The sequence below is a fragment of the Sus scrofa genome, chromosome 2 (assembly GCF_000003025.6).
Source record: "Sus scrofa isolate TJ Tabasco breed Duroc chromosome 2, Sscrofa11.1, whole genome shotgun sequence".
NCBI classification, from domain to species: Eukaryota; Metazoa; Chordata; class Mammalia; order Artiodactyla; family Suidae; genus Sus; species Sus scrofa.
Genome location: NC_010444.4, coordinates 49,053,534 through 49,078,715, shown reverse-complemented (window position 1 = coordinate 49,078,715; position 25,182 = coordinate 49,053,534). Strand labels below are relative to the sequence as shown.

The following is a 25,182-nucleotide window of genomic DNA, read 5'->3' as shown; positions in this document are numbered from 1 at the left end:
TTCTCCACATCATCACCAACATTTGTTATTTGTGGTTTTTTTGATGACAGCCATTCTGACAAGTGTGAGGTGATATCTCATTGTGGTTTTAATTTGGATTTCTCTGATAATGATGTTGAGTGTCTTTTCATGTGCCTGTTGGCCATTTGTATGTCTTCTTTGGACAAATATCTATTCAGGTCTATTCAGACTTTTTTTGGGGGGGGAGGGGGGTCTTTTTAGGGCCGCACCTATAGCATATGGAAGTTCCTAGGCTAGGGGTCGAATCAGAGCTGTAGCCGCTGGCCTACACCACAGCCACGGCAGGGTGAGGTCTGAGCTGTGTCTGTGACCTACACCTCAGCTCAGGGCAAGGCTGGATCCTTAACCCACTGATCAAGGCCAGGGATCAAACCTGTGTCCTTGTGGATGCTGGTCAGATTCATTTCCGCTGAGCCACGATGGGAACCCCGCCACACCCATTTTAAAATTGAGTTGTTTGTTTTTGATGTTGAGTTGTATGAGCTGTTTATATATTTAGGATATTAGCCCCTTATTGGTCATATCATTAGCAACTATTTTCTTCCATTCAGTGGAATCATAGATTGTCTTAATGCTTCTCCAAAAGGGAAATAAGGCTTTGTGTCTGAGATGAGTATTCCTCAGTCCAAGAAGACATTTAAGCCATATGTAGGCGCCAAGTGGAGCTGTTAGGTCCTGAGCAAAGTTTGCCCTCCCAGGTCAGAGCTATAGTTGCCTTCTAAGTGGCTACTGTCCTGGAGGGTCTCACAACTCTCCAGGGGGACCCTTGGCCACTGTCCCAACCTGTGTCATCTTAGTGGGGCTGCTGTCCATCTCTGTCTGGAGTGGATCTCACACCCAGAGCTGGGCCCCAGGAGGGCAGCTTTCTCCAAGCTGGAAAATGAAGTCTCAAAGTGGAAGGCATTTTCCAAAGCCTATGCCACAGGATATTAATAGGTCTTTTTTCCTATGGCGGCAGTGGTGGGAGGGTCACATCAATGTGTTGGGTTAAACAAAGTCAGGCAGCTTTCCTGACTGGAGGACTTCTCGGATGTCTAGAACCTGCTAATAGGATTGTGTGTGAAGCCTCATAAAGGACTCTGGCATGCAGTGTTGTCCAAGACTTCTGACGTTTCAGGTTCTACAGCCCACACTTTGGAAATACTTGTTTAGATCAAGGCTTTCCATGGTCTGTTTAAAGGTTCAGAATAAGATTCCCTGATGCGTGGGAGTTCCCTTCATGGCTCAGCAGTGAACCCCACTAGGATCCATGAGGATGCGGGTTCAATCGCCGGCCTTGCTCAGTAGGTCGGAGATCCAGCGTTGCTGTGGCTATGGTGTAGGCTGGCAGCTATAGCTTTGATTGGACCCCTAGCCTGGGAACTTCCATGTGCCATGGGTGCAGCTCTAAAAATCAGAAAAAAAAAAAAAAAAAAAAAAAAGACTCCCTGATATGCTGGGTCCAAGTTGGTTCTTGGATGGGCTAGCATGCTCACACTGCAGCCTCATCATAGCTCCTCCACTTCCCCCCCCACCCCCTGCTAGCAGAGGGAATAAGTTGCCTCTCTTCCCTTTGGCAGCATTGTACTAAGCACTCAGATTTTTTTTTCCTTCTGTTTTAAGGCCGTTTAATTATTTAATGAATACACATTACCCTCCCTCTAGGTTGCCTGTAGTCTGCTGGTCACACTGTTTATGAAACAGTTGTGAGGACAGGTGGGTTGTAATCTCTGGGTAGCTAAAGCCCAGGAGCGGCTGGAGGATCGTGTGTCAACCCTGTAATCCTGCTCTGTGGGCACAGGAATTATTATGTGGGCTCAGGAAGGCACAACCTCACGATTGGATGTGAGGAGGTGACTCAGGCCCAAGTCAGGGCTGGAGCTGGCCTCCTGGTAAACAACTGGCCCCATCCTTTCTGGGCGCTTCTCCCCCGGATTTCAACAGCACCACAGAAATAGCCCTGTTGCTCAGGGTTATTTCCCAGACCCACGCCGCTGGTCTAAGTCCCCGGGAGGCCGTGCGTCTGCTGTGAACTTCCCCACAAAGGACCGTCCTTCTCCTAAAGGACAGATGAAGAGTGGAGCTTTGTGCCCCGTGATGCTGTCGTGATCACCCTGACTGTGCTGTGGGTTCCTTGAGGCAGGGAGAGCGGCAGCTGCTGGTGGCAGGGGTGGCCGCGTCCAGCCAGCTTTCAGGGAGCTTCTCCGTCCGAGCTGGAGGCCCACGTGGGAGCCTTGGGAGCCGGGACTGGCAGTAAGGAGGGGAGGCTGGGGTGGGTAGGCGGGTCAGGTGGGAGGCACCCCTTTTCCTGGGGGTGGGTGGGCGAGTGGGCACGCGTGCTCTGGCAGAACTGGTCCGGCTGCCCTGTCACTTGTGATGTGCAGCTCCTTTCAGGAAAGAAAGGAAGGAATGGGGCAGGGCATGCCAGCTTCTCATCCTCATTTGCCCCTGTGCTGAGCCCTCCCTGCCGCTGAGGTTCTGTCCCTTCCAGTTCAGAGTCCCTCCTTCTTTTAGACGTGGGGGGAGGGGCTCGTGTTGGCTACTGGCCCAGAGGTGCCCAGCCAGCCCTGGGGTGCCCTCAGGAGGATTGCTTTGGGGGCTCTCTGAGGAGACCCGGGCAGGCTGTGTGTGTATAGACGAATCCCCCTGGTGAGAAGAGCCCAGTCGCTGGGCTGAGCCTGAAGTGCCCTTCAACATAGAAGCAGCACGGGAGATGGTATCGCAGTTACTACTCAGCTTTCAGGAGGGGTCTGGATGATCGAGGGAGGCCGTGGCTTATCGTCTGTGGTTGGTCAGGAAGGCTGAATGCACTGTGGCATCGGGCAGCAGCAGCTTCAGTTTCCTGCTCCGAAGAGGGCTGTGAATGGGGCCAGGACGCTGCCTTCTGGACACAGCAGCTGTGATAACTGGCATTACCTGGGCCCTTTTGCACTGTTGGACATTTTCCACTTCCATTTCACATTCACGGAAGAATTTCCAGCCCAGACTCTTCCTGCTCTTGCTCAGGGCTGCTCACAGATATGCAAAATAGAGACCTCCCACCTCTGCAGCAGCTGCAGACAGGACCCAGCTAGCTGCACTTAGACTGACTCAGCGCAGCTCCCTGGCAGCACGCACACCTGGCATGAGTGCGTTGCCTGGGTGGCGTCCTCAGGATCAGCCATGGAGACACCAGCGCCAGGCTCAGGTCTGTGTTGTGGGTTCTGATCGTGGGAGTCTGGTGAGGACAAGCATGGCTTCATTTGTGTAAGGAGGGAATTTAAGAGGCCCCCTGTGTTCCCTTTCTGGAGGGGCCGTGATGCCATAAGAAAGTTCCTATTTGTTGAAATTGGTGGCATTTTTACAGCTCTCTAACTTGGGGACACTTTTCCTCCAAGCTCACTGGAGGGTATTGGATATAACAACAACATAAGCTGTATTCCCAGCCAGTGCCAGCAGGGTCACAGTGAAGCCTCCCAAGCGTGCTGGCTTCAGTGACAAGTGGTTGAAAGCCAGGCCTGAACAGGCAGCTGGAGCTGAAGCTCTGCTTGGCTTGTATATGGTGGGCTTTTCTCCACCTGCCTGGCCTGGCAGGGGTCTCTGGGTCTGAGAAGAGAGGTGAGCTCTGGAGGGAGGGTTAGTAACAGGTGGGAGCTGTCTGCCTTGGATGTCCAGAAGCTGGCAAATGTCTAGAAGGCTCCTAAGGCCCAGCTGGGTTCCTTGGTCAATCCTAAGGCAAGGAATGGCATCTTTCCCAATGATTTCAGATTCTGGGAGTCGTTTTGCAGGAGATTCTTGTGGGTTCTGAAATAAAGGGGTCTATCAGGATGGTACTCTGATCCTCAAGTCTCTGATGTGCTCTGTGACTCTGGGGTGAAGGAGCCGTGAATAACTGACCATAGACCTACTGCATAGTGACCGGTATGGACTTCTTTCTCATGGGTCCCAGTTTGGAAAAGAATGATTTAAGCACTTTGAGCTAAAGAAAAAGGAAGATCTTCCGTAGAAAGATGCGTCCTGAAAAATGTGTGTGGTTGACTTGAGCAAGCTAAAAACACTGCATGAAAAAACATGGCAGGATCTGGCCTTAAAGCCCTCAGACACAAAGGACCCCCTAAATGCCCATTTCTGAGGGGGTCTGAGGGATGTGGCTGGGTCAGGCTTGTGTGTGTTTGTCCGGGGTAGGAAGGTGGTGGTGGGCAGCTTCCATTCAGGACAAGAGCTAATGCAGAAATGGCCTTTGCATTCTCTTTGGACTGGCCCCTCTCTCTCTGGTGTGGGTTAGATGGGAGAGGATGCTTACTGCCAAAATCTAGAAGGTAGAGGTTTGATTCGTTTTCCTTTTTTTCTCTTTTTATAACTTCAGTCTAATTCATTTTCTTCCTACCATCTTTGTTTTTTGTCTTTTTTTTTTTTTTTTGTCTTTTTGTCTTTTTTGCCTTTTCTAGGGCTGCTCCCATGTATATGGGGGTTCCCAGGCTAGGGGTCGCATCGGAGCTGTAGCTGCTGGCCTATGCCAGAGCCACAGCAATGCCAGTTCTGAGCCACATCTTTGACCTACACCACAGCTCACGGCAATGCTGGATCCTTAACCTACTGAGCAAGGCCAGGGATTGAACCCGCAGCCTCATGGTTCCTAGTCAGATTCGATAACCACTGAGCCATAGACAGGATCTCCTTGTCTTTTTTTTTTTTTTTTTTTTAAGGGTCGCACCAGTGGCATATAGGGGTTCCCAGGCTCGGGGTCCAATTGGACCTGTAGCCGTTGGCCTCCACCACAGCCACAGCAACTAGGGATCCAAGCCGAGTCTGCGACCGACACCACAGCTCATGGCAATGCTAGATCCTTAACTCACTGACTGAGACCGGGGGTCGAACCTGTGTCCTCATGGATGCTATTCAGATTCGTTTCCCCTGAGCCATGACAGGAACGCCCTCATCTTTTGTTTTTTTGTGCAAATGACATTATGATAGCATTAATGATCAGATGTTGCCTCTTACACACGCAGTCCTGCCATCTGGTCATTTGAGTGTGTGTCTCCTGCAGCCCTCACCCATAAGGGGGTGCAAATGCGTATCAAATGCGTATCATTGTAATCAAATCTTGGGTACAGTTTCACGTATTAGTTTTTTTTCACTTTTATTTCACAGTATATTTTTTATGTGATTGCACTGTCCTCGTAAGTATAATTTTGGTTGCTTAAATTTTTTTTTTTTTCAAGTGAATATGTTCTCATTTGGACATTTTACTGCTATTTATATAAACAGTGCAGGGAAACACCTTTGCACTTTTCCTTCCTTCAGATTCTTTTCTGAGAAGCATTTTCTAGCAGTGGGTTTACTCTGTGAGGTGCCTGAATGTTAAGGCATGTGCTGCTCCTTGCCTGGGGCCTGTTGGGAGTCTACTTCGGAGATGCAATGTGAGATTTTGAGGTTGTACTTGACCATGGCCTTAGAGCTGGTGGGGGGTGGTGGGGTGGGTCCAGCTTTGTTTTTTCCTTACGGCTCCTCTTGGGTCTTGTTCTTTGTCTTTCTCTCCATGTCTTTCCCCTGTCCCCTTCTTCTCTGGCCTCTGCTCTGATGGTTTCCAGCTTCCCTTTCTCTCTGTTATCAGGATGTGGAAATCTCCACAGTCAGCTCTTCCTCTTTGCAAGACAGGCCTTTGCTGTCTTGGTCTCCGCTACCACTGACCAGCACTGTTGCGTGCAGGGCTGTCTCTCTCCTCCCAGCTCCCTCCCACTCAAGCCCCTGAGGGTGGGGCGGGGGTGGGGAGGAGAGGAAATTGGTTTCACAGTCTAGGGCCCCACAGGGGTACTTTGCCTGCCTGCTTCCCTCCTTCCTGGCTGTGTCATGGGCTGCAGAGAAGACCAGAGCAGCAAGTCTCCCCAGGCACCAGAAACCTCTCTGGTACCTAGAATTATGGTGGTTAGAACCGAGAGGGCCTTGGAGACCCCTTAGTCCAATCGCTTTGTCTCAAAGGCAAGAATATTGAGGTGCAGAGAATGGCTGTCCCAAGGTTGCCCAGGGAGTCCTGCCTCCCCTGTAATTGTTTCCTCTTCCTGCCAGATGGCAGCTGGGCACTGTCTCACCTTCATCCTCCTCTATCAGGCTAACCAAAACTGCTTTTCTCTTTATTTAAAAAATTTTTTGTCTTTTCGTCCTTTTAGGGCCGCATCTGCGGCATATGGAGGTTCCCAGGCTAGGGGTCCAATCGGAGCTGTAGCTGCCGGTTGACACCACAGCCACAGCAACGCCAGATCTGGGCCACGTCTGCAACCCACACCACAGCTCACGGCAACGCTGGATCCTTAACCCACTGAGAGAGGCCAGGGATCAAACCCGCAACCTCATGGTTCCTAGTCAGATTCGTTAACCACTGACTGAGCCACGATGGGAACTCCCACTTTTCTCTTTAAACCCTGCTGAAAGAAACCATGGTAATGGACTGTCAGGAAACTCCTCTTCCAGAGCCATTTCTGGGGAAGACGGCTTGTGGAAAGGATGCTGTGATCATTCCATAAGTGTGATGCTGGGGACAATGAGGAGACCTGCCCTGATTCTCAAATGGGCAAAGAGAAGCAGCACAATATAGTGATTCAGAGGACAGATGTGGGAACCAGGTGCCTGCATTGACCCTGTGCAAGTTATCTTTGTGCCTTCATTTTCTTACCTGTAAAATGGGAATAGTGGGGTTAACTGAGTTAATATTGTTGACTGAAAAAAAATGCACAACCTGATGGAGTTCCCATCGTGGCTCAGCAGTTAATGAATCCGACTAGTATCCATGAGGACACAGGGTTGATCCCTGGCCTCGCTCAGTGGGTTAAGGATCCAACGTTGCTGTGAGCTGTGGTGTAGGTCACAGACACAGCTTGGATCCTGAGTCACTTTGGCTGTGGCATAGGCTGACAGCTGCAGCTCTGACTCTACCCCTAGCCTGGGAACCTCCACATGCCGTGGGTGAAGCCCTAAAAAAAAGGACAAAAGACAAAAAAAAAAAAAAAAAAAGAAAAAAAAAGAAAAGCACAACCTGAAAGTTGGGACTTAAGTTTTATTTGGGACAAAATTAGGACTTACGCCTGGGAGACAGCATCTCAGGTAGCCTTAAAAAACTGCTCTGAGGAGGCCAGGGGGTTAGCTAGGATATATAGGAGGTTTTGCAACAAAAGGCACCTAGCAGGAACAAAAGAGGCCTGGGCTCCCGGAAATCATTCCTTTGATATGCACCTCGCTATCAAGGCCGGAATCCTGAGTTTCACAGCCTGTAAGACTCACCCGTTCTCAGGCTCTCGCCCTTGGAGGTGACCCTTGGAGGTGACCGCATTCACAGAGGACCATGACGTTCTTTGTTTTATCCTTAACTACTGCCCGGGCTGTAATAGATCTGAAATACTGCCCCAAGGCGGAAAAGGGGGAATCTCAGGATATGATAAAGGTGAGGGGGAGGTGTGTGCAGCCAGGCACATATATTACCAAAGTTTGCCACTGGTCTCACAAAGGTTACTACTAGTCACAAGGAGCAGACATCACCATGAAGGATGAGAGTGTTTTTCTAGATAGGAGAAAATGCAAAAATTGGGCACATAAAATCTTCACCTAAGAATATCTATCTGAAGACCCGTTCTTCCAGTTTCCCCAGAGCACAGAGTGCTCCATGCCTGATTTTCACCCTGAGCTCCGAGCAGGAGGTGCTGTGGGTCCACAGCTGCAGCGGCTCATGATTTAATCCATGTAGAGGCTGCTGGCAAGTGCCAGACTTCAGTTCACAGTAAAAAGGGGTTGGAAGAGAGTACTTACTATGTGCTATGTAAGTGTTGAAAGAAAGACAGAAAAGAAAGGAACCAACCAGTTGATTGAGGGCCGCTCCTGATAGTGAGGAACCAGGGTACAGAGGAGGCTAAGGGCAAGCTTCTTAGAGGGAGTGAGTTTTCAGCTGGGCTCTGAGTGGTGAAAAGTCCTGTCCCCAAGCCTTTATTTTATTTGCTGCCTTGATAGAAGTTCCAGAGGGTTTGGGAGGTGGTGGCACTGATGTCTTTTCTGCAAAAGGCCTTTTTTTTTGATCTTTTGCCATTTTAGGGCCACATTTGCGGCATATGGAGGTTCCCAGGCAGGGGTCCAATCGGAGCTGTAGCTGCTGGTCTATGCCAGAGCCACAGCAACTCGAGATCCAAGCTGCAGCTGCGACCTACACCACAGTTCAGGGCAACACTGGATCCTTAACCCACTGAGCGAGGCCAGGGATTGAACCCGCAACCTCATGGTTCCTAGGTGGATTCGTTTCCACTGTGCCATGCCGGGAACTCCAAAAGGCCTCGTTTTATGTGGTGAGGGATGCAGCTGTGGAGTCCCCAGGGCTCTGCTGTCATTTTGTCGGACCTTATGCCAATCATTAAACCCTTTGGGCTTTGGTCTCCCCCCTGTGCAGTGGGGGAGCAGCCCCAGCGTGGCTTCCTCACAGTCTGCAGGAAGGGGCTCTGGATGTTGTTCCCCCGGCTCCATCACCGGAGCCAGGGGGTGGGGGTCGGCAGGGCTACCCCTGTGCTGAGGACCTCTGGCTTGGCAAAAACGGAAGCCCACTTGGGTGGTTGACTCTTTCACTTCTGGACGTTGGGTTTCTCATGAAACCTAACTGGGCCCACACCCTTCATATGTGGTTACTTCTGGAGCTAGTTTGAAAAATTTGCATGCTGGGTTTGGTTTGGGGTCTTTCCAAGTAGATTGCTGCCTTTATTTTGGTACTTTTTCCTACCGTGCTCTGGCGACTACATCACAAGGGCTCACGCTGCTTCTTTCTCTGCTAGCCGAGATGCCTCGCCAGTTCCCCAAGCTGAACATCTCCGAGGTGGACGAGCAAGTCCGGCTCCTGGCTGAGAAGGTGTTCGCCAAAGTGCTCCGAGAAGAGGACAGCAAAGATGCCCTGTCCCTCTTCACCGTCCCTGAGGACTGCCCCATCGGGCAGAAGGAGGCCAAGGAGAGGGAGCTGCAGAAGGAGCTGGCGGAGCAGAAGTCCGTGGAGACTGCGAAAAGGTTTGTTCCCCTGACTTGTGTGTGACTGTGCAGACCCAGGCAGGCTGTAGGTGCCTGTTCTGTGCTGAGGCGCCTTGTGTGAATTTGACTGTCCTGGGTGCTGAGTTGATTTCTTTCTTTCTTTATCTTTTTTTTTTTTTTTTTTTTGTCTTTTTGCCTTTTCTAGGGCCGCTCCTGTGGCATATGGAGGTTCCCAGGCTAGGGGTCTAATTGGAGCTGTAAGCACTGGCCAGAGCCATGGCAACGCGGGATCCAAGCCGCGTCTGCAAACTACACCACAGCTCACGGCAGTGCCGGATCCTTAACCCACTGAGCAAGGCCAGGGATCGAACCCGCAACCTCATGGTTCCTAGTTGGATTCGTTAACCACTGCGCCACGATGGGAACTCCTGAGTTGATTTCTTAACCAGGGCTACTTAACTCACCACTTATTCACTGAAGCCGGTTTTATTGCCTTTGGTTGAGAATATCAGAACCCACTTTCTCGATTACTGCTTTTTTGTTTTGTTTTGTTTTGTCTTTTTAGGACCGCACCCTCGGCATATGGAGGTTCCCAGGCTAGGGGTCAAATTGGAGCTGCAGCTGCCGCTCTATGCCACAGCAAAGCAGGATCTGATCCGCATCTTCGACCTATACCACAACTCATGACACTGCCGTATCCTTAACCCTCTGAGCGAGGCCAGGGATTGAACCTGCATCCTTATGGATCCTAGTTGGGTTCGTTACTGATGAGCCACAACGGGAACTCCTCTACGGCTGTTTTAATAACAAATCATGTGCACAAACACACGAGTGCCATTTCCATTTTCTTTCTGGAAATGTGAGGCTTTCTTGGGAAACACCAATTTTGCTTCTTTCCTTCACTTGACGCATACTTTGCATGATTAATTACCTCAGCTCGCCATTTGCCAGGTGCTGTGCTGGGCACAGGGGACGCATTCATGAACACGATAGATAAGTCCTTGTCCTGTAAAGATTATCGTTGGTCTAGATGATAATTAAGCGACTGGATAAATTAATTAAAAAAATGACAAGCTATGATAAGTGCTGTATCAGTCAGGGTCTACCCAGAAAAACAGAATCTACTTGAGTGTTGGAAATGGGATTTTAATGCAAGTTGGAAATGGGATTTTAATGCAAGGAGTTGATTACAGAGGTGGTAGAGAACCGCGGGAGGCAAGCAAAGGGGGAGAGAGGCAGCCCAGAGACACCGTAGGAAGCTGCTACCACCCCAGGCTGGAGAGACAGTAGAGAGAAGTGGTGTTGCTGGAGCCCAGGGTGGAGAAGCTGGAACTGCAGTGGCTTTTCCAATGGAAACTGGAGCCTAGAGGGAGAGGCAATAGCTGCAGAGATGGATCCCAAGGGAGAGATGGAGGCAGGAGATAGTAGCTAAATCTTTCTGGCATGTTCCAGTTGTCCTCAGTAGTTGCCATTGGCCAAACCTAGCCAGGAGCCAGCCGACACATGAAGAGTCCTTTTCCTTTTTCTTTTTAAACGGTGCATTTTTATTTTTTAGTTTTTGTCTTTTTAGGGCCTCACCTGCAGCATATGGAGGTTCCCGGGCTAGGGGTCCAATCAGAGCTGGAGCTGCCAGCCTACACCACAGCCACAGCAACGCCAGATCCGAGCTGTGTCTGTGGCCTCCACCACAGCTCATGGCAATGCTGGATCCTTAACCCACTGAGCAAGGCCAGGGATCGACCCTGTGTCCTCATGGATGCTTGTCGGGTTCGCTAATCGCCAAGTCATGACGGGAACTCCTGGAAGCCTTCTTACATAAGTCCAAACAGCGCTCTATGCTTTCCAGAAATTCCTCTGCAAGCTACACTCCAGAAACGCTATTCTTCCCCTACTTATTAAGTTGTGGTGGTCTTGGTTTGCATCTACCAGCCCGCTTCAACTGGAAGCCCTTTAAGGACTGTATCTGGCTCCCACTCTATGCCCAGGATACAGCCCAGCACTTAGCCTGTGTTGGTGAGCAGTGGACATGTGGCAGAGGAAAGATGTCCTGTATCTCCACTGCTGCCACTGATGCTACCTCAGCATGGCTACAGCTCCCTGGACCCCGCTGTATTCTGCCACTCACTAGTATGTTGTGTGACCTTGAGTCCATTAGGAACCCTCTCTGTGCACCAGTTTCTTCATCTGTAAAGCAGTGATGGTAAGAAGCTTCTTTCCATCCCCACTAGGGTGTGGTATTGAATGAGGGAATTGTAAAAGGCTCAGGGCAGTGCTTGGAGCACCGTAAGCCCCATGGAAATGTTAATTATTTGTCCAACTTCCTGTGGCAGAGATGGGCAGCAGTGGCAGCTACTGCTTACTGTGGGCTAAGCACTGGGCTGTGCAGTCGACTTTCATTCTTTAATACCCACATTAAGCTTCTCAAGTAGATAGTCTTGTCTTGATTTTGCAGATTAGGAAACTAAGGCTCAGGGAGTTCCTGTTGTGGCTCAGCGGTAATGAACCTGACTAGTATCCATGAGGACAAAGGTTTGATCCCTGGTCTCCTCACTCAGTGGGCTAAGGACCCAGCATTGCTATGAGCTGTGGTATAGGTTGCAGATGCTGCTCAGATCCTGTGTTGCTGTGACTGTGGTGTAGGCTGGCAGATTTGACCCCTAGTCTGGGAACTTCCATTTGCTGTGAGTGCAGCCCTGAAAAAAGCAAAAAAAAAAAAAAGGAAACTAAGGCTCACAAGTTAAATTGCACAAGGATACATAGCCAGTAAGTGACAGGGCAGAGACTAAAACCCACATCTTTTGAATGTAGTACCCCACACTTTACTCACGAGGCTGTCTACCTCCAGTCAGAGCCAGGGTCTTTGGTTCCATGTGGAAACACTGGAGTGACAGTAGGTGCAGCTCTGCAGGGTATAAATTTCAGGCATCTGAATGAACCGAAGGGAAAAGCTGGACAACAGCTCCCTGCTAACCAGCAGTGGCTTTTCTGCCAAATGACAACCTGGCCTCTAGACTACCTGTCAGACGTCCCAGTGTCCTCTGGAGCTGTGCACCCCCAATTTTTTCTTTCAGGCTCACTGCTCAGTAGAGGCGCTGCTATGCAAATATTCAGATGTGAACTGTTTGAGGGAGGAGCCCTCTCCACAGCTTCCTCTTTATCTCTGGCTGCTCCCTGACATTCTGGAATGTAATTGGTAATATGCAGCCCTCTTGCAAGGAACCCCAGGCTTAGAGCCAGAAGCAGGTCTCCAGATACCCAGAGTCTGTGGGTTTGTGTTTCAAACTGTGACATGAGATGGGCCTTCCTGTTTGGCAAAAGCTCTCTCTCGCCCTGGCTCCTCTGATAAGCCTGAATGTTCCTGGTGTTTAGAGAAGGCTTTTCTTTACAAACATTTTCTTTTTCTCTTATTTAAAAAGAAAAGGAGTTCCTGTTGTGGCTCAGTGGGTTAAGGACTCAACATAGTCTCCATAAGGATGCAGGTTTGATCCCTGGCCTCACTCAGTGGGTTAAGGATCTGGCAATGCTGCAAGCCATGGTGTAGGCCTCAGCTGCAGCTCTGATTTGACCCCTAGCCCAAGAACTTCCATATGGCACAAGTGAGGTCATAAAAAGGAAAAAAAATGATAAGAGCTAAAGGGATTTCCGTTGTGGTGCAGCAGAAATGAATCTGACTAGTAACCATGAGGTTGAGGGTTTGAAACCTGGCCTTGCTCAGTGGGTTAAGGATCCGGTGTTGCCATGAGCTGTGGTGTAGGTTGCAGTTTAGGCTCAGATCCAGCATTGCTGTGGCTGTGGTGTAGGCCAGCAGCTGTAACTCTGATTAGACCCTTAGCCTGGGAACCTCCATATGCCCTGGGTGCGGCTCTAAAAAGCAAAGCAAAAAAAAGCTAAGAGCTAAAGTCTAATATAAAGGCACTAGCTAAAACTTGAAAGTAAAAGCAGCTTTTTACGAAAAGAATGAAAAGCTTGGGTTGTGTGTAAGGAAGATGAGCACCTAAAACATGGAGGCTTGGAAGTTCCCTTTTTGGCTCAGCAGTAATGAGCCCGACTAGTATCCATGAGAATGTGGGTTTGATCCCTGGGCTCGCTCAGTGGGTTAAAGGATCCGGCGTTGCTGTGAGCTATGGTGTAGGCAGGCAGCTACAGCTTTGACTTGATACCTAGCCAGGGAACTTCCCTATGCTGCAAGTGTGACCCTTAAAAGCATAAACAAAACAAAACAAACAAACAAAAAAAACCCATGGAGGCTGCCATTAGGATTCTAGCAGCTGCAGGAGCTGAGCTGGGTCGGATAGAACCCTTCAAGGACTAGGGGCCAACTCTAGGGAGCCAGCACCCCAGGCTGCTCAGAGAGGTGCTTGTTTTGCAGGCCAGATTGGGAGGTCAGCAAAAGATGACATTTGCCAGGTCTCCGTTGAGACTCCTGTGAGTCAGGGTGAATGGGAGGGGTAGACTGTGCATGGAATCAAAGTTAGAAGGCGAAGACAGGAAAACCCCGCTGGTACCCAGCAGCCATCTGCTGTTCACTTGAAATCTCACCATGGGTACCTGGCCAGAATTCATCCACACTGTGAATGGACATTGTTGGCATGCAGAATGTCTGATGGGCAACCAGAATGCACAGGAGGGCTCCTCTGACTCTCCCTGTTTCCTCTTCTCCTTTTTAGGCAACTTTATTAAGACAAACTCCACATAACATACAATCCAGCCACTTAAAGTATACGATTTTGTGGTTTAGCGTGTTTGCGGTTGGTGCAACCGTCATCACAATTAATTTTAGCACATTTTTATCACCCCCCAAAAGAAACCCTGTACCCTTTTGCTGTGACCCCCCCATATTCTCACCTCATCGTCTATTCTTTCTTTTTTTTAAATATAATGACTTTTATTTTTTCCCACTATAGCTGGTTTACAGTGTTCTGTCAATTTTCTACTGTACAGCATGGTGACCCAGTTACACATACATGTACACATTCCTTTTTCTCACATTATCATGTTCCATCACAAGTGACTAGACATAGTTCCTGGTGCCACACAGCAGGATCTCATTGCTTATCCATTCCAACATCATCTATTCTTTCTCGCTGCCTTGTGGCATATGGAGTTGAATCAGTGCTGCAGCTGCTGGCCTACGCCTCAGCTCACGACAAAGCCAGATTCTTAACCCACTGAGCGAGGCCAAGGATCGAACCTATGTCCTCATGGATGCTAGTCACATTCGTTTCTGCTGAGCCATGACCGGAACTCCTATTCTTTCTTTACACAGAGTCCTAATAAGCTTGGTTATTTTGTTTCTAATCCTGTGACAGATTGAAGGAAGCCAATTAGAAATGGCGAGAGGGACTTTTATAGGCAGAGTCACGTATGTGCGGCATGGTGGCTGTGAGCTCAGACTGACTGGTTTAAATGACAGCCCATCTCTTACTATTGAGTGGCCTCGGGCAAGGATCTTAAGTTCTGGAGCAGCCTGTTTCCTGATCTGCAGAATGAGGATAATAGAAGGGCCTTCCTTGTGAGAATGAAAGGAGCTAATGAAGATGATTGCTTTGCACTGTGCTTAGGCATCATCAGTGTTCCTGCTTTTGTTGTTATTATGTGACAGTCAGCAGTGAGGGAGGAAACAGAGTAATTAGGAAAAGCAGTCACAAGAATTCAAAGCACAACAGTCTCAGGACAAAAACGCCTCTAAAGATGATGACTGAATAATGCAATGATGACCCTGAGTCACAGAGCAAAGTTTAACTTATGTTCTGATTCAGATACAGGAATTATACATTTCCTTTTTCTTTCTTTCTTTTTTTCTTTTTGCTTTTTCAGGCCACACTCATGGCATATGGAGGTTCCCAGGCTGGGGGTCAAATTGGAGCTACAGCTGCTGGCCTACGCCACAGCAACTCGGGATCTGAGCCGCGTCTGAGACCTACACCACAGCTCGCGGCAATGCCAGATCCATAACCCACTGAGTGAGGCCAGGGATCGAACCCACATCCTCATGGATCCTAGTCTGGTTCATTAACCTCCGAGCCACAAAAGGAATTCCTGAATTTCATTTTTAAAAGCCGCACTGAAGTTGCTTTTTTTTTTTTTTGATTAGGGTATAAAGGGGAAAGATTTTATCTGAAAAATTTAGCTGTCTAGAACAGCTACTTCCCTGTAAAACAGATAAACAGATGTTTATTATGAATTGAGCATAGCACAGCTAAATCATTTTGTTTTGGGAAACTTCTTAAACTGAGGGTAGGTCCCTTTTTAAATTCGGGGCCATTGACAAAAGCTTCATATGAAACAGTTTAATTCATAGGCTTGTAAAATTAAGAATAGAGTTTGACTTAATTTACCAGGTAGTAGAGATGGTACTTCATCTTGCTCTCAGGAAGAAGGGCACCTGGGAGGGACTGGGGAAAGGGAGGAAGGGAAGAGGGGTCAGTGGAGACCTGCACTTGGTCAGGGATCGGGGCAGGGCAGTGACAGGTGACGGCAGGTGGCAGGTGACGGTGGGTTATCAGAGGGGAGAAGTAACTGAGGTTGTCTTTATACCAGATGGGCTTCAAGTGTGCAAATCAAAGCTGCACCCACGTGGTCAGGCCGCTGGTCCCTGGCTGTGCACTCAGTAGGGCTCTGGGCCACTGCACACCCCTCTTGTAGCACCTACCAGGCAACACCCATCATAGGCAGCGGTTTCTACCTTCTCCTTTTCGGATAGGCTGTGACCAATGGTCTCAGTCAGAGCAGGTGCCAGCCCTTCAGCCGCTCCCTCCATAGACCAGGGTCCTTACTTCCCTGTGAATCAGGGCAGTGACAGTGGGGACAGTGGACATGAAGAATGCCAGCCTCACTAATGACATCAGATTCAAATTGTTTTTTTGCTTTTTTTTTTTTTTTTGCTTTTTTAGGGCTGCACCCATGGCATGTGGAGGTTCCCAGGCTAGGGGTTGAATTGGAGCTGTGGCTGCCGGCCTACACCACAGCCACAGCAACGCCAGATCCGAGCTGCATCTGCAACCTACACCACAGCTCATAGCAACACCAGATCTTTAACCCACTGAGCAACGCCAGGGATCAAACCTTCATCCTCAGGGATCCTAGTCAGATTTGTTTCTGCTATGCCATGACAGGAACTCCAGATTCAAATTGTTAATGAACCCTCATGCCGGTTTGTGACCCCTGCCTTGAATCTTTAGAATGGTAGCTCTTACCTGGAGGGTAGGCGCTGCCAGAATGGTCTGAGTGTGTGCGTGGGAGGGATTCAAACAAGTTGTCCCATTCCGGAATGTTCCCTTCCCCCTCTGAGAAGGAGGCAGGGAGTCTTTCCTGACCCCCTCTGCTCCACGGTTCCCACCCCCAGACTGGATTAGGTGTCTCCTCTGGGATCCCAAATTAGCCAGGCATCTCGTCATACCAGCCATGCTGTATGATGATGGTCTATTGAAATGTTTGGCCACTGACACCAGCACATCTCAGCCTCTGGAGTCAGCGGAATACTTTACAGCTCTGCCCTCCGGGAGCTGGCACATGGTTATTTATCAAATAAAGTGGAGTTCGTTGTGATCTCCTGGCTGTGCATAGTTGAGAGCCTTTAGTAAAAGGGCAGTGGGCAGCAGGCCCCTTGGAGGAAGCTCCTCTTTGGGAGGAAGGGCCTATTTTTTTTTTTTTAAAGGTCTTTTTAGGGCCACACTTGTGGCATATGGAAGTTCCCAGGCTAGGGGTCCAATCAGAGCTACAGCCATAGCAACGCCAGATCCAGGCAGTATCTGCAGCCTATGCCACAGCTCACGGCAATGCTGGATCCTTAACCCACTGAGTGAGGCCATGGTTCCTAGGTGGGTTCGTTTCCGCTGAGCCACAACAGGAACTCTGGCCCCAGGGTTCTTGACTAAGGTGTCTAGGAGCTGAGAAGGGCTGGGGAGAGGGGTGGGGTATGGGTGGGGACACAGAATGGCAGACAAGGGTGCCATAGCACGAGTGGGGACAGCAGACAGGTGCTGAGAGATGCCATAATCACAGCCCAAAGGAGCAGGGCATGTCCTTGGGTTGAGGGCCTGGTTGGGCAGGAAGGTTCTTGTGGCCCAGGAGGGAGGGTAAAGCTGTTCTCTGGCCCTTTGGGCCCCTGGGCTTGGCCTGGAGCTGGTGCTTGCATGGCCCAGGTCTTTGGCAGAAGTGAGTTTCTGCCAGATGGACATGTGGGTAGGGGAAGGAAGGGGCGGGCCAGCTGTGGCAGAGCGAGCTGGCTTACTCTGTGTCCCAAGAGCTAACATGGGGTGCAACAGGTGGAACTGTGGACAGACAGATCTTGGCTCATCACAAGGAAGTGCTTTCTAACAGTGGCAACAGCTCATGTTTTGTTCACCTTGTATTTACGTGCTTAGCACTGGCCTGGCCCAGAGTAGGTGCTTGGTAAATGGTTTTTGAATAAATGATTGACAGTGGATGTTTTACTCAGAAATGGAGTGAGCTCACTGTCGCTTGAGGTATTCAAGCAAAGGCTGCCTTAGTGAGAGGATTGGGGCATGTGATCTGTAAAGCCCTTTCTAACCAGGACACTTCATGGTTCTATAATTCAGAAAAAAGCTTATGATAACTTCTTCATTCTCGTGACACACGTGGAGCTTCAGCAGCTTTGGGAGAGAAAGGACAGACGTGTGGACATACACACACATATCTGCAAATTCTTGGTCACTCAGTTGCCCCTTTGTGGCTGAGCCTCAGCAGTACCGAATGGATACTAGATATGGGTGGTTGACAGAACTTCTAAAATGTCCCCCAGGAAGTGTCTTTCCCTAATCTCCAGACCCTTTAATAGGATGAGACATCGATCCTGTGATTACGCTGTGGTGTGTGACTCTGTGGACCTGAAGATGGGGAGGTTATGAATGGGCCTGATCTGATCTCTCGCACCCTTAGTGCAAGAGAGCTTTCTCAGCAGTAGTGAGGGAGGATTCCAAGCACCAGTGCCAGGCTTTGAAGACAGAGGGCGCTATGTGCAAGAAGCAGAGGCCTACTCTTGCCCAGTAGCCAGTGGGGAACCGGGGCCGGTCTAGGGCCATGTGGAACTGAATTCTGCTAAACACCTGCATGAGCTTGGATGTGGATGCTTCTCCAGGATCTTCTGTTAAGAGCCCAGTGTGGATAACCCCTTGATTTTGGCCTTTGATACCTGGGGCATAGAGTTCAGCCAGGCTCACTTGGATATCTCACCTCCTGAGCTGTGAGCCAGCAACTGGGGGCTTGAAGTCACCAGGCTTCTGGCAATGCGTAGCACAGCCGCAGAAGATAAGCACAGGGCTCTTTCCTGGGGCTCCATTCTTCTTTTCTTCTTCTTTCCTTCCTTCCTATCTCTCTCTCTCCTTCCCTCCCTCCCCCGCTTCCTTCCTTCCTCTCCCTCTGTCTCTCTCTGTCTCTCTTGCTTTGCTTTGCTTTTTAGGGCCACATGTGCGGCATATGGAAGTTCCCAGGCTAGGGGTTGCATCAGAGCTGCAGCTGCCCTCCTACACCACAGCCACAGCAACTCGGGATCCAAGCTGCACCTGCGACGACCACCACAGCTCATAGTAACGCAGGATCCTTAACCCACTGAGTGAGGCCTGGCATCGAACCCACATCCTCATGGATACTTGTTGGGTTTGTAACCTGCTGAGCCACAATGGGAACTCCCTCCATTTAGCTTTTTTAGTTTTCGTGGAGACAAGTTTGGTGGTTAATGCTGGTTTATTGCAAGCCCTTGCCCATGGTTGATGAGGAGTTGACCCATCTGTTGTCAAACCTGTCCATTGTCCCTGCAGAGTCAGAGCTCCCAGCCCATGGATGTCCACATGTGACCTTCTGGGGCTCACCTCAAGTCCAAGGCTGGAGCCATAATGGGTGTCTTTAAGAAGGTGAACTTGGGGACACAGCTGGTGGGTACTGGTGTCTTCTCTGTGGCAGAGGAGTATGGATGTTTCTTGGACAAGCCTGGTGGGCTCTTGGCTTAGGCAGCCTTCCAGCTTTCTGATCATGGTTGGGTTATTATTATTTGTCTTTTTAGGGCCACACTCCATGGCATATGGAGGTTCCCAGGCTAGGGGTCAAATCAGAGCTGCAGCTGCCAGCCTACACCACAGCCACAGCAATGTGGGATCTGAGCCATGTCTGTGACCTATACCACAGCTTGCGGCAATGCTGAATCCTTAACCCATTGAGCAGGGCCAGGGATTGAACCTGAGTCCTCATGGATCCTAGTTGGGCTCGTTACCACTGAGCCATGATGGGAACTTCCGAGTTATTATTATTATTTTTTAAAGCCTTTTTAACCTGTTGTTCACCTTAGATGTTACCTCGGTTCTTTCCTTATCAGGACTGGTCCTTAGGCAGCATTGGCTGAGGCTTGTGGGGGTTAAGTTGGCATGGAGATAAAGATAGTGACCTAGCAGGCATGTGAGTGACACAGGAGTCAGGGTCTCATGGGGCCTGTCAGAACATGAGACGGAGCCCAACGTAATGGCTTTTCTTCTAGGTGTGACCATCCCAAAGATGCCAAAGTGGGAACCTCATTACTCAACGTGGGCCTGCCTCTGAGGAATGATTGACAGGCATCAGTTGGCCTCTTTCTTGGGACAAGATGCTTGACTCAGCTCCATGTGATAGATGGAGGGCAAGCTGGGGAAAACCTGGGCTGGAGGTTCCTGAAGTTCAGCCTGGGTTTCCTGAATAACCTAGCATTTAAGGGCAGGGCAAAGACAGACTTCTGATAAAGGGGCTGCCTCCATTTTCCAGGTAGAAATAGCCTTGTCCCCAAAGAAGTGATAACACACGTGGGTGGATAGTGACCAGAGAGCCATGGCAAGCATTGGGTGTAGAGAGAGGTCAGGGAACTGTAGTTCCTGTAAATTGGCCATGGATCAGTGAGGAGAGACCTGGCCAAGAGCCAGGAGGAAGATAGCTGGTTTCGGGTGAGTCATGAGGTCCGTTTGGAGATAACAAATTTCTCCATACCCTGTAGATGTCACTGGTGCCTGGAGAAGAGGAGGGGTTTTTGTGGGCTTTGGGGGCAGGGAGTGGTCACAGTTGCTCTTGAATTCTTGGCTGGAGGCTCTGGTTGTACCGGGCTAGTTGGCCCACTGCTGGGCCCTCTGGTCAGCTGGTTTCTGGCATTGCTGGGGGTCTGGGTTCCCTCAGAGGCAGAAAAAGACATGGGAGAGGAAGTGCTGAGGTCCTCACCTCCCTCTTGCCTGACTTTCTTCCTGGGGATCCTAGGACTTGGGGTGGTGTCGTTTGAAACATTACTAATTAGTTAACAGGAAAATGAATGTTCCTAAGTCAGCATTGCAGATAAGCATGAGCTTGTGGCATTTGAAACCAACCTTGCACCTGCTTCCCCAGGAGTTTGTGAAATCAGCCTTTGGTGCCAAGGTGACAAGTTGAGAGGACTGGAATTGATGCTGATCAGTCCCTTTCCAATAACAGATCTGTGCCTGCCCAGAGCAGCCAGGAAGGCACATGTCAGGCTGCAGGAAGGAGCAGCCAGGGTGACAGGCTGCCAGGGAGGTGGGGTGCGAAGGGCTAGCTGCCACCTGGCCATGACTTTGTAGAATTTGTTTCCCATCCCTGGTCCCCTGAGTCCTTTATGAAAACAGGAGGTGGGACGGGTTGATGGCATGAGCTTTTCTGGCTCCAGTGCCCCCGTTTTCTAACTCTGTGAAATGCACGGTGATTATCTGAGACTCTGTGTACTGGGACTCAGGGTCTGGCTTTATCTGAAGACAGCATGCTGGTTGATTTGACATGGTCCTCACCTCGTCTGCCCTCAGAGTTAGACCCCCACAGATCAGTCTTCCCTCTGTCTCCTGAGACATTTGCCTACTCCGATGCTCCACGCACCCTGCAAACACAGCCCACAGCAGTTCTTAGTGACCACAGGGTGCCTAGAGTATTGCATTCAGGGAGAGGAAGGCATGAATAATTAGAAACTTTTTTGGGGGTGGTGGTTGTACCCTTGGCATATGGAGGTTCCCGGGCTAGGGGTCAAATTGGAGCTGCAGCCTCCAGCCTATGCCACAGCCACAGCAGCACCACATCCAAGCTTTGGTCTGTGGCCTACACCGAAGCTCATGGCAAAGCCAGATCCTAAACCCACTGAGCAAGGCCAGGGATCGAACCTATGTCCTCATGGATGCTAGTCAGAGTTGAGAATTTTTTTTTTTTTTTTTTTTTAAGGGCTGCTTCCATGGCCCTAAAAAAAGTTGCTGGGCTTGGGGTTGAATCAGAGCTGCAGCTGCCAGCCTACACCATAGCCATAGTCACACCAGATCTGAGTTGCGTCTATGACCTACATCGCAACTCATGGCCATGCTGGATCCTTAACCCACTGAGGGAGGCCAGGGATCAAACCCTTATCCTCATGGCTACTGGTCGGGGTCGTTACCTCTGAGCCACAACAGGAACTCCTAGAAACTTCTTAATAATGGGTCCAGCACTAGTGATTAATCAGAGTCAGATTGTCCTGCCATGTCCAGAACAAAGACTCTTTTATCACTCCCCTCAAATTAGCTGCTTCTATCTCTCACATTTCCTTGCTCTTGACTTTTAGAAAGAAAAGTTTTAAGATGATTCGGTCCCAGTCCCTGTCTCTGCAAATGCCGACGCAGCAAGATTGGAAGGGACCCCCAACAGCCAGTCCGGCCATGTCTCCTGCAACCCCTGTGCTCCCTGGAATCACTTCCCAGCCCGCGCCTGCACTGTATGCCATGCCCGAGTTCCAGCGGGTCACCATCAGCGGAGATTACTGTGCTGGGGTAAGGCGACTCCCGCTCTCTGAGGGCTCTGTGCTCCAGCTGGTACCTCCCTCTGCTGCATCGCTCATCCCCTCTTATAAACAACTGTCTGTGTAGCTGCTTGTCTCCCTGAGCATGTTCAGGTTTCTGCCACACGCGCTTTGCCCAGCAGACCAAGATTGATGAACTCCCTGGAAGGGGGTAATTTATCTCATTCATTTCTGAGACGAGGCCGCTCTGGGAAAACAGAGCATCCTTGGACTTTGGAAATCAATCAGATCAGAGTCTGAAGTTTGACTTTGTCACTTCCTGTGATTTATTCTCTCTGGGTCTCCGTTCGCCCAGGTGCGAAAGAGCTTGCAGTGAGGACCAAATGAAATCTATGGCCAGGGTCTGTCCCATAACACATAAGCGCTTGTGGACGGGGTGAATTGGGGCGATTGCCAGTGGAGTCAGAAGCCTGGGGTTGGCAAAGCGGCAGACTGAGCACACAGAAGTTTTGGTCTTTCCTTCTGAAGGACCCAGGTATTTTCTTAGCTGAAAATGATGATGCTCACCCTCATCAGGTCCAGGCTTTGCCACTTCATTTGCTGGGTGCAGTAGCAGCTGCCTTGAGGTTCAGTCTGCAGCACTGAGGCTGGCCCGGGGTGTGCAGGCGGGAACACCTACCTCCGTTTCATCGGCCCAACTCTCCTCCTTTGTTGGGGTCCCCCAAACCACCTCTGGGTTCCATGATTTGCCAAGAGGACTCCTAGGACTCGGCACATGGCTATACTCATGACTAGGATCTGTTGCTGTGCAAGGATGCAGAGCCAGGGCAGCCAAGGGAAGAAGTGGGTGAGAGTCTGGAGGAGGCTAATGTCAAGCTTTTCCCAGGAATCCCTTCCAGTGGAGTGGCCAGAGCAAAATCAGTTCCCTCTGCATTAAAGTGTGACAGCATGTGTGAAACTCGTCTACCATGAAAGCTCATAGAGACCCAGCGCCTGAGGTTTTACTGGGGCTGGCTGCACATCTGCAGAGCACACCCCTGCATTCCAGGTTCCTAAAAGGAATTGGATGTCCAGCATCCACTGTACAGACCACTTAAGCACAGGGAACCACTGTGCCCACTGTGGTGGGAATGCCTGCCCCCCAAGCCCAAGTTCCGAGCTGCCAGCCAAGGGCCGACCTTGTGGTAGATCTTGGTAGGATGGTGGTCTCAGGCCTGCTGTGGGAACCCTTTTCTGCAGATCACTGTGGAGGACTATGAGCAGGCTGCCAAGAGCCTGGCCAAGGCTCTGATGATCCGGGAGAAGTATGCCCGGCTTGCCTACCACCGCTTTCCACGGACCACAGCCCAGTACCTGAGTCATCGGCGAGCAGACGCTGCACCTCCGGAAGAGGGGCTCCCAGGTACGGTGCTGTGGCTGCAGGTGGGATTCCAAGTGGTGCACGGCATGGGAGTTGGTCAGGACTTTTCCCTGGTTGGATATGTTTCCCCCTGATGGTGTTTTAAGGGCAGAGCCCTGGTATTGGCTTCTCCTACACTGATTTTTTTTTTTTTTCTTTTTAGGGCTGCACCTGAGGCATATGGAGGTTCCCAGGCTAGGGGTCCAGTCGGAACTACAGCTGCAAGCCTACACCACAGCCACAGCAACACGGCATCCAAGCTGTGTCTGGGACCTACATCACAGCTCACGGCAATGCCGGATCCTCAACCCACTGAGCAAGGCTGGGGATTGAACCCTCAACCTCATGGTTCCTAGTCAGATTCCTTTCCACTGCACCATGACAGGAACTCCCTACACTGATTTTTTTATTTTGCTGGCTCCCCCCAGGATGGATTCTGGGTGCATTGTGTGTCTTGCCCTGCGTTGAGCTGAGCTGTAGCATTTAAGAGACAGAGAAGTGAAAGACAGTCCCTGATCTTGGGAATCCTCTAGGGAGACAGGCAGGCTCCTGCTGGATTTTAAACACATGTAGTAAATGCCACGCTGCTGGTGGGGTGGGTGGAGTGGGGGTTAGAGGAGAGAAGAAGTTCCAGGGCAGGGGAGTCTGGAGTCAAACACACCTGCCTGCTGATGTAAGCTCCACACTTTCTTGGGCAAAGAAGGTATTTCTCCAGACTTCAGTTAGCTCGCTCCTTCCTTCCTTCCTTCCCTCCTTCCCTCCTTCCTTCCCTCCTTCCTTCCTTCCTTCCTTCCTTCCTTCCTTCCTTCCTTCCTTCCTCTCTCTCTTTCTCTCTTTCTCTCTTTCGTTCGTTTTTTAGGCCCGCACCCTTGGCATATGGAGGTTCCCAGGCTAGGGGTCAAATCCAAGCTGTAGCTGCCAGCCTATGCCAGAGCCACAGCAACGCGGGATGCGAGCCGAGTCTGCGACCTACACCACAGCTCACAGCAACACCAGATCCTTAACCCACTGAGTGAGGCCAGGGATCGAACCTGCAACCTCCTGGTTCCTAGTCGGATTCATTTCCACTGTGCCATGATGGGAACTCCCAGACCTCAGTTTCTTGATCTGTAAAATGGGAATACTAATAATATGTATCCCTTGGGCCTGTTGGGAGGATGAGATGAGAGAATGTCTGTGAAGTAGTGAGTGTGGTCCTGGCATCTAGTGTTTGATAAATGGTAGCTATGTTGATGCCGTGGAGTTTGGGGAAGGAGGGTTTGGAGAAGGCAGGAAGGCTTCTGGTGGAGTCTGTTTGGCTGGTGATGGACCCAGGAGCAGCAGAGGCTGTAATAGGAATGAAGAGAACAGGAAACGTTGATCTTGAAAGTTGGTGGTTGAGGGGATCAAATGAGGGCCCTGTGGTCTGTGCCAGCTCCCAGGACCCTGGCGGCCCCCCTGGGTGTGCAGTTGGTGCTAAGATGCTCCTGTCTCTGACTGCCTTGAAGCTCTGGACCTGGACTTTGGGTATCTCTTACCTGCTAGGGCCCTGGGTAAATTGCAGCCTCCTGGGACCATTTCCTAGACTATCTGAGGACAGTTGGTCCCATCAGCCCCACTGTTGGCAAGAGCAGGCAGGAATGACCATCAAAGGTGTGCTTTATTTTATTTTATTTTATTTTTTGTCTTTTTAAGGCCGCATCCACAGCATATGGAGGTTCCCAGTCTAGGCATCTAATTGGAGCTGTAGCTGCCGGCTTACGCCAGAGCCACAGCAATGCCAAATCTGAGCTGCATCTGCAACCCACACCACAGGTCACAGCAACCCAGGATCCTCAACCCACTGAGCCAGGCCAGCGATCGAACCCGCAACCTCTTGGTTCCTAGTTGGACTCGTTTACCACTGTGCCACAACGGGAACTCCAAAAGTGTGCTTTACACAAACCAGAGTACCCAGTGATCCTGGGCGTGAATGTGCTGAGATGAAGGTCGTGATTTCCCCCAAGTGCTGGCACATGTCAGGGACTCTCTGCAGCCATGCCTGATGGGGTAATGTCAGTTCCCAGCTGTCTGTTGCCTCATCCCCTGTGACTCTCACATC

General features: G+C 50.4%; 1 protein-coding gene across 7 annotated transcripts in view; it reads left to right on the top strand.

Annotated features, from left to right (window-relative positions):
• Positions 1-25,182, top strand: part of AMPD3 (adenosine monophosphate deaminase 3) — a 58,288-nt gene that overhangs the window by 6,267 nt on the left and 26,839 nt on the right. For 5 of the 7 annotated variants that reach the window (XM_013994571.2, XM_021083335.1, XM_013994570.2 and 2 more), the window contains exons 2-4: positions 8,781-9,006; positions 21,530-21,734; positions 22,943-23,105. In XM_013994571.2, coding sequence (XP_013850025.1) covers positions 8,786-9,006; positions 21,530-21,734; positions 22,943-23,105 — 589 coding nt within the window. In that variant the 5' untranslated portion in view covers positions 8,781-8,785. Of the gene's footprint in view, positions 1-1,446; positions 2,254-2,332; positions 3,188-8,780; positions 9,007-21,529; positions 21,735-22,942; positions 23,106-25,182 lie in introns of those variants that run through there. The other 2 variants (XM_013994568.2, XM_013994566.2) reach the window with 2 other exon arrangements.